This window comes from Corylus avellana, chromosome ca10 (assembly GCF_901000735.1).
Source record: "Corylus avellana chromosome ca10, CavTom2PMs-1.0".
In the NCBI taxonomy this organism is placed as follows: domain Eukaryota; kingdom Viridiplantae; phylum Streptophyta; class Magnoliopsida; order Fagales; family Betulaceae; genus Corylus; species Corylus avellana.
The window spans coordinates 9556034-9568410 of NC_081550.1; the positions used below are offsets into that span (position 1 = coordinate 9556034).

Genomic DNA, 12377 nt, shown 5'->3' on the forward strand with positions numbered 1-12377 from the left:
AAACATCAAATAAACAAAGAAAAGAATAGAGCCCAAGTTTCTTTCTTTTCTTTTTTTTTGGTTCAAAAACCATGGGAACAGCAAAAATAAAGAGATGGTTAAGGGACACAAAAATGTAATCTATGATGCCCATCTGACATTAAATACAACAGAAATTCATAGGTATTACCTGTTTTTGTATTTTATTATGCTGGGGTAAGGCCTATGTACATTTATGTGACTTCTAGACAGCTAAATGAATCTTCTACTTAAACAAATACAAACTGACACAAATACACACACACACACATATATATATATAGATGGGTAGATAGATAACTAGTTGTTCCCAAAGCTTATTTACAAACCAATATACATAGCCATTTCCAATATCAAGAACCAAAAGCACTGGCTGCACATGCGAATGCCAATTCTGGAAGTCATGACATCTAACAGCCTCTAGTAATGTCACAGGTTTGACAGGCTCTAGAAATTATCTTCTCTACTTTTCTCTTGGTAAAATATATCAAACCTAATTTCCAATTCGACTAATTCTGGTATACAGCTCTTATCAAGCACGTCAATGATGTAATAACTCCTTCTTCAACATGTTCTAAATTTCTTCTTCTCCAGGTTTAGCAATTATTTTTAATAAGTAATAATTTATTGGAAAGAAATCAAGCAAAGTCCTCGTACACGAAATGCATACAAGAGAGACATTCACGCTATAGGAGTTTAAAATCTAAAAAGTCAATAAGATCTAAAGATTCAAAGAGGAAAAAGAAAGACTACACTCTACAGCCCAATCTAAGAGGAATCTCAGAAAAGAGAAATTTAAAGAAAGCATAGGGGTCTCGCAGTCCTCAAAGTGGTATCGAATCCTTTCTCTCCAAATGTTCCACATTAAGAACAAAAGAATAGCTTTCCAAATAGCCTCTTGGGAATGTCCACGCCCTTGATTCGTCCAACAATGTAGCAGCTCTAGGATGCTGCTAGGCATAGTCCACAAAATTCCAAATAAGTTGAGAACCATGTACCAAAGATCATTAGTGTACTCATAATGGATGAGGAGGTTATTCACGAGCCCTAAAATCGGGAATTCCTGGTGTTTTGTGCAAGCTGGACTTGGAAGCAGCTATAGGAGTTTAAAATCTAAAAAGTCAATAAGATCTAAAGATTCAAAGAGGAAAAAGAAAGACTACACTCTACAGCCCAATCTAAGAGGAATCTCAGAAAAGAGAAATTTAAAGAAAGCATAGGGGTCTCGCAGTCCTCAAAGTGGTATCGAATCCTTTCTCTCCAAATGTTCCACATTAAGAACAAAAGAATAGCTTTCCAAATAGCCTCTTGAATGTCCACGCCCTTGATTAGATCCAACAATGTAGCAGCTCTAGGATGCTGCTAGGCATAACCACAAAATTCCAAATAAGTTGAGAACCATGCCAAAGATCATTAGTGTACTCATAATGGATGAGGAGGTTATTCACGAGCCCTAAAATCAGGAATTCCTGGTGTTTTGTGCAAGCTGGACTTGGAAAAAGCCTACAACTATGTCAATTGGGGTTTCTCTCCTACCTTATGGGGCCTTGGCTTTGGTTCAAAATGGAGGAAATGGATTTCTGCCTATATCTCCACAGCCCAATTCTCTATATTAATTAATGGTAGTTTGCATGGTTTCTTTGCTAGTGCTAGGGAACCTGCTTTCGCCCCTTCTATTTGTGATTGTCATGGAAAATCTTAGTAGGATGCTGTCTAGAGCTATGGCTAGGGTGTTATTTATCTAGTTTTAGGGTCAACCTCCAAAACGCAGCCTCTTTGGAAATCACCCATCTTCTTTTTGTGGATGACACCCTTCTTATGTGTGATGTAGATCAAGGTCTGATCCTTAATCTGGAACATATTCTCTTGGTTTTTTTAGGATATTTCATGTTTGAAGGTCAATCTTCAAAAATCAAAATTAGTTGCGGTGGGGGAGTTGCAGCATCAGGAAGAGTTCGCTGACATTCTGAATTGTATATCTTCTCTACCATTTCAATATCTAGGACTTTCTTTGGGCACTTCATTTAAGTCAAAAGCTATTTGAGATGAGGTGGTTGAGAAAATGGAAAGAAGATTGGCTAGTTGGAAGAAGATCTATTTGTCTTGAGGTGGTCGTCTAACCCTTATCAAGAGCACGTTATCCAGTCTATCTACGTACTTCTTGTCCCTTTTCCCTTTACCAGTTGGTATAGCTACAAAATTGGAGTGTCTTCAAAGGGAATTTCTTTAGGATGGAATAGGTGGTGAACCTAAGGTTCATCTAGTGAACTAGAAGACTATGCTCCATAATTCCTAGAGGAGAGGGTTGGGTGTGAAAAAAAACTAATGCTATTTAATAGAGCTTTAAAAGACTGAGGGTTAGAAGTCTTCTTAGAAATTGGAAGGTGGATATAGTGTGCTTCCAGGAGACTAAGGTGGATTTTATTTCTTATCACTTTGTGAGGAGTTTGTGGGGATGTTCTTATGTGGAGTGGTGCTATGTTCCGTATAGAGGGGCCTCGGGAGGAATTCTGGTTATGTGGGATATAAGGGTTGTTACGAAGGTTGAGGTTGCTTTGGGCAGGTTTGTGGCAGCTGTTTCCTTTAGGAATGTTGATGATGGGTTTGTGTGGGCTTTTGGGGGGGTGTATGGTCCAAACAAAGACAACATTAGGCGTTATCTTTGGGAGGAACTGGTGGGCCTTATGAGTTGGTGGGACATGCCTTGGTGTATTGGAGGGGACTTTAATGTTACTCTTCTCCCTAGTGAAAGGTCGAGGGGACTTCATTCTCGCCCCGCTATGAGGGAATTTGCAGATTTCATTGCGGAGCAGGGTCTTATGGATCTTCCTTTAGCTGGGGGGGTTTCTACTTGGTCTAATAATCACTCTTGGTCAAGGCTAGATCGATTCCTAGTCTCTACTGATTGGGAAGTTCATTACCCAGGTGTGCGACAAAAAAGGATGCTTCGTGTTTGTTCGGATCATGCTCCTATTGTTCTTGATTGTAACTGTTTTTTGGGCGGCAAGAGACCATTCAAGTTTGAAAATATGTGGCTTAAAGCGGAGGGGTTTGTGGACAAAGTTAGAAGCTGGTGGGGTTCTTATCATTTCCTTGGTACTCCAAGTTTTATTTTGGCAAAAAAGATGCGAGCTCTCAAGGAGGATATTAAGAGATGGAATAATCAGGTTTTTGGCAATGTGGAAGGGCACATCAAGGCTCGGATGGAGGATTTAAAGATTCTTGATAGGGTGGAGGAAGAGGGAGGTTTATCCTCTGAAGATATTGAGAGGAAGGAGTCACTAATAAGAGAATTGGAGACCTTACTGTTACAAGAAGAAATTAGTTGGAGGCAAAAATCTAGGGTCCGGTGGTTGAAAGAGGGAGATAAATGTACGAAATTTTTTCATCGGATGGCCAATGCAAATCGAAGACATAATACTATAGAGACGTTGATTGTGGATGGCTCAACCACTTCAGATCAAGAGGTTATTAGTGACCATGTTACCCATTTCTACGAGGCCCTCTTCAAAGAGAGTCTCACTTGGAGACCGAGGCTAGATGACCTTGATTTTGACATGTTGGATGTTGGGGAGGCCACTAGGTTGGAGGCCCCGTTTGAGGAAAGGGAGGTATGGGAGGTGGTGAAAGGGATGGATAGGGACAAGGCTCCAGGTCCGGACGGCTTCTCTATGGCTTTCTTCCAGGATTGTTGGGATGTGATCAAGGGGGACATTATGGCGGTCTTTGCGGAGTTTCATGATCGAGGTAAATTTGAAAAGAGTCTAAATGCCACTTTCATCTCTCTTATTCCGAAGTCTCATGGAGCTAATGTTATTAAGGATTTTCGTCCGATTAGCCTTGTGGGAGGGACATACAAGATTATTGCCAAGGTCTTGGCTAATAGAATGAAGAGAGTAATGAACAGGGTTATCTCTAAACCCCAGAATGCTTTTGTTAAAGGCAGGCAAATACTGGACTCAGTTCTCATCGCCAATGAGTGTCTGGATAGTCGTATCAGATCAGGGGAACCCGGCTTATTGTGCAAATTGGACATGGAAAAGGCCTATGATCATATGAATTGGAAGTTCCTCCTTTATCTTCTGAGAAGGTGCGGTTTTGGAGATAAATGGTGCTCCTGGATCGAGCATTGCATTTCGTCTGTGAGATTCTCGGTCTTGATTAATGGATCTCCTTCCGGATTCTTTGATAGTTCACGTGGAGTGAGGCAAGGCGACCCTCTTTCTCCATTCCTATTTGTTTTGGTCATGGAGGCCTTCAGCAGGTTGATTGATGCCTCGATAGATAGGGGTCTCATTTCTGGGTTTTCTGTGGGGGCTAGAGAAGCGGATCAGGTAATCGTCTCTCATCTCCTCTTTGCTGATGATACTCTGGTTTTTTGTGGGGCAGACCCTACTCAAGTAAGAAATATTGGTGCCTTACTTGTATGCTTTGAAGCTGTCTCTGGGTTAAAGGTGAACTTGGCCAAATCCGTTCTGGTCCCTGTAGGCACTACGGAAAATGCGGACATGTTGGCTGGTATTTTGGGATGTGGTACAGCTACTACGCCGTTAAAGTATTTGGGTCTCCCTCTGGGGGCCTCGTTCAAGGTCAAGACCATTTGGGAGGATGTGTTGGAGAAATATGTCAGAAGGTTGGCCTCTTGGAAACGATTGTATTTATCTAAGGGGGGGAGGATCACTCTCATTAAGAGCACCTTATCCAATCTCCCCACCTACTTTCTGCCTTTGTTTCCTATTCCGGCATCAGTGGTGAAGCGCATTGAGAAGATTCAACGTGATTTCTTATGGGGTGGGATTGATGAAGAGTTTAAGTTTCATCTGGTCAGTTGGGATAAGGTTTGTTCTCCGATCACTGAGGGAGGTTTAGGCATTCGGAATTTGCGTTTGATGAATCAAGCTTTATTGGGAAAATGGTTGTGGAGATTTGCTCATGAGAAAGAGGCTTGGTGGAGAAAGATCCTAGTGGCAAAGTATGGTGTGGCTTGGGGTGGTTGGTGCTCCAGGGTTCCCAGAGGATCGCATGGGGTAGGGTTATGGAAGCACATTTGTAGGGGGTGGAGGTCGTTCCAAGGCCACATTAGATTTGTCCCAGGTCTTGGGTCCAATATCAGTTTTTGGGAGGATATCTGGTGCGGTGACATGCCTTTCAAGGAGGTTTTTCCGGGACTTTTCAGTATTGCCGCTAATAAGGATGCGTCTATTGCAGACAATAGGGAATGCTCAAATGGCTCTGTTCAGTGGAATATTTCCTTCACTCGCAGGGTACATGATTGGGAAGTGGAGGTTTTGGCCTCTTTTTATTCGCTATTGTATTCGCACCCATTTGGTGGGGAAGGGGAGGATAGAATAAGTTGGATTTCTTCTCGGAAAGGTAATTTCGAAGTAAGATCTTATTATAGGATCCTTGCACCTAAAGATCCCACTCCTTTCCCTTGGAAAAGCATTTGGCGCACCAAGGCTCCTTCGAAAGTGGCTTTTTTTGCTTGGACGACCGCGCTTGGAAAGATTCTTACTTTGGACAATGTTCGGAAGAGAGGTATTGTGGTGATAAATCGTTGTTGCATGTGTGAATCAGATGGGGAGTCTGTTGATCACCTCTTTCTACACTGTGGGGTGGCGCGTACCTTATGGAACGCCATTTTCATTCGGTTTGGTTTGTGTTGGGTTATGCCGGGTAACGTTAAGGAGATGTTCGATTCTTGGTGGACGGGTGGTAAAACTAGCAGCGCCGTCGTGTGGAAGATGGTACCGCTTTGCCTCATGTGGTGCATTTGGAACGAGAGAAATGCAAGAAGTTTTGAAGACTTGGCTAGGAATTTAGAGGACCTTATGCATTTTTTCTTGTACACTCTCTTTACTTGGACTGCTGGTTGGCTTGCGCCTATAGTAATCAGCTTCCAAGATTTTCTTTTTATGTTCTCTTCTTCTTAGTCGCTCTCTTGTATACTCCCGGTGTACTAGGGTTGTGCCCCTCTGCGCCTTTGATATATATATCTTTATTTATCAAAAAAAAATAGAGCTTTAAAGGGGCAATGACTTTGGAGATTCATGCAAGAAGAGAATTTCCTATGGAGACAAGTGATTGTTGAAAAGTATGGGATGTAGAGAGGGGGGCTGGCATTCAAAGGAAACTCGAGAGGCATATGGGGTGGGCCTTTGGAGGAATATTAGGAATGGATGGGCAAATTCTCCACCTTGGACTCCTACAAAGTTGAGGATGGCTCTTGCATTCGCTTTTGGCATGATGTTTGGTGTGGAGAAGCGGCTCAAGTCCTCATTCCCAAAACTCTATTATATAGGTTCTGACAAAAAGGCCTTAGTGTCGGATTAGTTCAACCCCTCTAGTACATATATCCATTGGAATCTGAGTTTCTTCAGGGTAGTCCAGGATTGGGACTAGGGGTCCTTTGTCGTATTCCTTGGCCTTTTGTATTCCTCGAAAACCCATTCAGGGAGCAAATAGAATGTTGCGGACCCAGCATGCAATCACGGCTTTGAAGTGAAAAGCTACAATACCAAGACCAAGCGCTTTCTTCAAATATCGAACAAACGAATTACAACATCCCAATGTGGCATTCTAGGAGCTTCCAAAAACTGGCTCACGACAACATCAGCATATGAGATATCTGGTCTGATGATGGTAAGATCGTTCAATTTTCCAACTAGTCGTCGGTATCTACCGGGATCATCAACTAACTCTCCCCTCAGCCTTCAAGGGTTTTTTATTTGGGGTCATAGGAACATCAATAAGACGAGCACCCAAAAGTCTTGTCTTATCGAGTAAATCCAGTACATATTTCCTCTGAGATTGGTTGAGGCCGATCCGAGATCTAGCTACTTCAGTGCCTAGAAAATACCTAGGTTTTCCCAAATCTTTAGTATGGAATTGCTATTGCAAAAACTATTTTACCCTGATAAATGCCCCAGAATCATTCCTAGTAATCAAAATATCGTCCACATAAACGAAAAGTAGAATCTGTCTCTTTTTAGTATGTAATGATTTGTCTAACAAGGATGAAGACCAAGCTCCATTACAACCTCCAAAAATTTTCCAAACCATGCTCTCGGTGATTGTTTTAGACCATATAATGTTTTCTTCAATTTGCATACACTATTCTGTCTATAGACCCATCAGGGTTAAATTTGCCTATATAGATCCATTTGCAACCAACCATTTGTTTACAAGGAGGTAGGGGCAAAAGTTCCGAAGCTCCATTTTGGTGTAAAGCCTGCATCTCTAATTACATTGCTTTCCTCCAACTCGGATCAGAGGGTGCATCTGTAACTATTGTTGAGAGTGAACACAAGAGGTTTGATAACTATCAGAGGGTGCATCATGCCTGTCAGTAGTGGAGCTACTCGCTTGCAGGAGAGGAAGTTTGAGCAATATAATTTGGAACCTCATTTTGTTTTATGTCTCCTTTGGTGTGTTTGAAGGGAGAGGAACTGCTAGAACCTTTGACGAAAGTGAACTTCCCTTTTTTAGATCGGAATTGCTTTTTCTGAGATCGCACTTCAAATGGGGAAGATTGGCATGCATTAAGGCCACACCCTGACCTTTTTAATAAAGTATCTTATTACTTGTGGGGGAAAAATCAATTTCCTAATAGATATTATTAGTTGGTAGTTGGTGCGTATAAATAACCACGTTAATGTTCTACATAGCCAAGACAATCACATTCTACTGATAAGCCATACCTTCATGGATTGCTGCATAACAGGTGTTCCACCAGGTGCATCTGCATCACTGTGAATGATAATTAAAGTAAATGTCACTGCATCTTAAAATCAACATATAAAGGGAAAAAAAAACAAAAAAAAAAATGATGCTAACAGTACATACTTCATGTAATTTCGAAAATACAGCTCTTCACGCACTTTGGAGGTCACTTCCATTATAAGGTCAGGGTGTTTCAGTTTAAGATGCTTGTACACAAACTCAGCAGCATGAAACAGCTTTGTGCAACCCTTGGCTCCACAACCATACTTCCACCCATACTTTTCGTCCCTAATCTTCCGAACATTAGGATCTAAAACTTCAACAGCAGCACTGTCTATCTTTTCCTTAGCAGTCATTACTTCCAAGGGGTCTTGACCCCTCATCCTTTCTTGCCAACATGAATCAAGTTTCTTTTCCCACTCAGCCCCATCAATAGTTATGTCAGAACTCTTCCCCTCCGCTCTCACATGGCGGAAACCCTTAGCTTCACTTGTCTCAACCATTCCATAATAATCTAAGCCATGGATTCGCCAGAGATAAGATATAAGCGTATCTAGGAGCTCAATTCCCTCCAAGCCCTTGACAGAGGTTAAACAACGTATAATAATTACTGGACCAGTGGAGCCACCATGAGATTTCTCTCTATTCACTATGTCATTATCAGAACCACATAAAATATTTTCCTCGATCCCTTTTTCAATATCAAGTTTACGTACAAGAGCCTGCGCTTGTTCAATGTCAACTTGGATTCGTCTGGGTTCAGAACTGACTGAGTGGGCCTTAGGACCTGCTGAAAGATCAGTTTCTTTAGCTAACCCCCTACCATGTCGTCTTCTTTTGCCACCTAGGTCTACTTCATCCTCAGAATTTGGAGCACTAGTCTGTCCTGATTTATTTGACGATGAGGCATTGACGCCAGGGCCTCTGCATGTTAGGTAAATTACTTGTCTGCTATCATAGATAAAAATATTTGATGGCAAGCTTATAAATGCAATATAAGTGGCTGATCTTACAAGTCCAACGTTCCACTTTTCAGATCAACCAAAAAATCCTTTGCAGCCTTTCTTGCAAGTTCATTCCTCCTAAAACAAAACACAAACAAAAATAAATTAGTACCTTAGAATAAAAGCCAGAGAAAAGGCAGTTAACATTTGGTAAATTATACTAGAAATAACACTAATAAATTACTCTGGGCCCAGAACATTTATTCGGCTAGATTACAACTCTATGAATTACATCCTTTCATTATATATGTACCTTTCTATTACAGTGAGTAGATTCGTCGGGTGATATTTGTCCTTCAACCTACATAGGAAAGAAAATCCCTTAAGAATGATGTAAGTTAAAAGGAAAGAAATTATGAAAGTGAAAGATAAGAAGTACCAATCCTCATCTTTATGAGCATCAAAAAAAGCTCGTTTTTGAGTTGAAATATACTCCGACTTGTATTCTTGATATCTGAATGAAAGGCCAACATCACTCGCTCATTAAAAAACCAGATAGCTCAAGGTCAAACTCTAAAGTAATTTAAGTACTGTGAATTACGTACCTGCGCTCAGCTTCAGCTGGCAGTACATCGTCTTCAAGCTCCTGTATGAATTGCTTGTATGACATCAAGCCCTCTCTGAAAACATATACTTATTATGTCACATTGATGGGTAAAGCGAATCATAGCTCCAGCAGTCTAAAGTAAATATCCTCCTTGTATAATCTAAAAATAAACAATTAAATCTTTTGGAGTCTTGGGCCTTTTTCTTTCTTTCTTTCTTTTTGTGAGGGGAGTGGGCGGAGAGAGAGCAATAAAAGAAGGAAAGCTACTATAAAATAAGAGAAGAAAACAGATCAAACATGAGAAAACTTAAACAAAAATTTTCATCTTTCAAATTTTTTATCAGCTCTTGATGAAGAACCATTAAATCAAACATGAGGCCAATATCACTTGCAATTCTGGATCATAGAATCACATTGTGTACGATTATTCTGCCAAATGCTGATTCATGATTTGAAATTAAATAACATTACATTTCAAAGACGTGGCATAAGCTTAGAGAATAACAAGGTGTAGATTGCATTGCACATGAGCCTTAAAGATGGGTCATTCAAGCAAAATTCAGTTAGTCACTGGATACCCAGCACCATACATGAAGATATAAGTGATTTCAAAATCTTAACTGCAGTTAAAAATTTGATGGTCATTTCATAGACAACCTTTAACCTAGCAATCATAAATATCTTAGAAATTCACACTAGTCGAAGCATAGATGTGTCAAAAAGTCCCATGTGCCGTTATATGAGCCCATACTATTCAGTCATAAAAGGAAACAAATTTCAGTGTCAAAAGGGAAACCTGGATACTCAAATTAATGATATTGAGATGGTCATTTTAAACTAAGCGGGACAAAAAGGAAAGCCCTGGACTACAGAAATATCAATAAATGAGCACTTTCTACTAATACGCTTGCAACTAAAGAACTCAATTCAAATAATTGTTTAAAAATTGCTTCAAGGCTTTCAGCTCGCACACCAACACATAACTAGGAGATCAATGAAAATTATAAGACATCAACCGTGTTTTCATTGGCTCTACAAAGCCCTCTGATTTCAGCCACGCATATTTTCAAACTAAAAATACCTACTACCCCTACCCAACACACAACAATCCAACATCAAAGTAAAATGATTCGACAGGATTCTAGGGAGTCTCTTCTGAAGGGACATTCAAGAAATTGTTCTTCCCAATCCGGAGATAGAAGAAACATATCAATTCTAGACCATGACTGAGAACCACGGTCAGTCCTTAAAGGAACCATATTGCGAGTAAGGATCAATCCTTAAAGGAAGCTTTTCTTGAATTATTTCGAATTGCGAGTAATAAGGAGGCATGGGTTAGGGATCATATGCAGCGGGCCAATGGTGTTCTACAGTGGCATGTTCCTTTTTTATGGGCTGTCCAAGAATGGGAGGTAGAGGTTGTGATGGCCTTTTTTGGGAAGTTACACGTTTTTCGTAATCGCATGGGGGTGACGGATTGAATGCGGTATACTCCTTCTAAACGACATGTCTTTGAGGTCAGTTCCTTCTTTCACATGCTTTCTTTTTCAGGGACAGATGTGCTAGCTTCCTCTTTCCCGTGGAGGAGTATATGGAAGGTAAAAGTTCCATTGAGAGTTAGTTTCTTTGTGTGGACGGCAAATCTTGGAAAGATTCAGACTTTGGATAATTTGCGTGAAAGAGGTATCATTGTGGTGGGATGGTGTTGTATGTGTAAACACAGTGGCGAGTCTATCAACTATCTTCTTCTTCACTGTGAAGTGGCACAAGCTTTATGAAATGTGGTTTTCTCTCTTTTTGATGTCACATGGGTCATGCCTGGAGGGGAGGTAGAGTTGTTAGCTTGTTGGCGCGGTCAGCGAGGTAATATTTCAGCTAAGGAGGTGTGGCGAATCGCACCACTGTGCGTAAATCGTAATGTGGACTATTTGGCGAAAGCGGGATGCAAGATGTTTTGAAGATCAAGAAAGGTCAATGGAAGAGCTCAGAAAGTCGTTTATTCAAACTCTATTCCATTGGGCCAACGCTTTTAGTGTGCCTCAATTTTCCACTAAGTCTCAATTTTTATTTTTATGTTCCTCTTTATGTCATTAGTGGGATCTTTCTTTATATACATCATGTGTACTACGGTTGCGTCCCTCTACGCTTTTCAATGAATAACTTAATTATCAAAAAAAAAAAAAAAGAATCACCATTATTAGACCATGTAAAATTATTCGACAAGAATCTAGGGAGTCTCTTCTGAGGGACATTCAAGAAATTGTTCTTCCCGATCCGGAGATAGAAGAAACATATCACGGTTATTAGACTATGTAAAATTCCCACCTACAAGAGGGATGCCCATAGGCCCCGATCAAAAATGAATTCTAAAAAGTCCAACATAGCTGGCGACTGTATGGAATCACCTGGTCTTTCACACGGATAACCACCAACATTAAATTCACCCCCAATACGTCACAACAACTCCCACCAACTCGTCCCAAAAGCATTCCTTGTCAACATTATCATTTGGGTCATACACACCCGCAAATGCATATTCAAAATTATCAATAACACTACCGATTTTTTTTTTTTTTTTGATAAATAAGTAATTCATTGAAAAGCGCAGAGGGGAGTAACCCTAGTACACATGATGTATACAAAGAAAAGCCCTACTAAAGGCAAAAAGAGGAACATAAAGACAAAAATTGAGGCATAGTAGAAAACGAAGACATTAAAAGCGTCCCCCCAATGAACAGAATATGGATAAACAGCTTTTTGAGCTCATCCAGCGTCCTTTCTTGATCTTCAAAACATCTTGCATTCCGCTCTCTCCGAATAATCCACATTAGACACAGCGGAGCTATTCACCACACCTCCTTTACTGAACTATTACCTCTTTGACTGCGCCATTGCCACCCTTCCGGCCTTGACCCATGTGACATCAAAAAGAGTAAATAACAACACACTACCGAAAAATTCTCCACACGATCCTCAATCTTCTCCACCACCTACATGTCCCATATTAACAAAATCCCTCTTGAAGCCCCTCTCAACCCCAACTATTATCAGTCCACATGATGACAACCCTATAAACGACGAATCAC

The 12377-nt window shown here is 40.6% G+C and overlaps 1 protein-coding gene across 1 annotated transcript in view; it reads right to left on the bottom strand.

Moving 5' to 3' along the window:
* The window catches only part of LOC132162903 (serrate RNA effector molecule-like), a 30306-nt gene extending 18123 nt beyond the window's left edge, over positions 1–12183 (bottom strand). Inside the window, exons 1-7 of the mRNA XM_059573118.1 lie at positions 12167–12183; positions 9290–9364; positions 9124–9198; positions 8998–9045; positions 8754–8822; positions 7864–8664; positions 7719–7767 (exon numbers count right to left, since the gene is read on the bottom strand). Of these exons, the coding sequence (XP_059429101.1) occupies positions 7719–7767; positions 7864–8664; positions 8754–8822; positions 8998–9045; positions 9124–9198; positions 9290–9364; positions 12167–12183 (1134 nt within the window). The remainder of the gene's footprint in view (positions 1–7718; positions 7768–7863; positions 8665–8753; positions 8823–8997; positions 9046–9123; positions 9199–9289; positions 9365–12166) is intronic.
* Between the last annotated feature and the right edge of the window lie 194 nt (positions 12184–12377).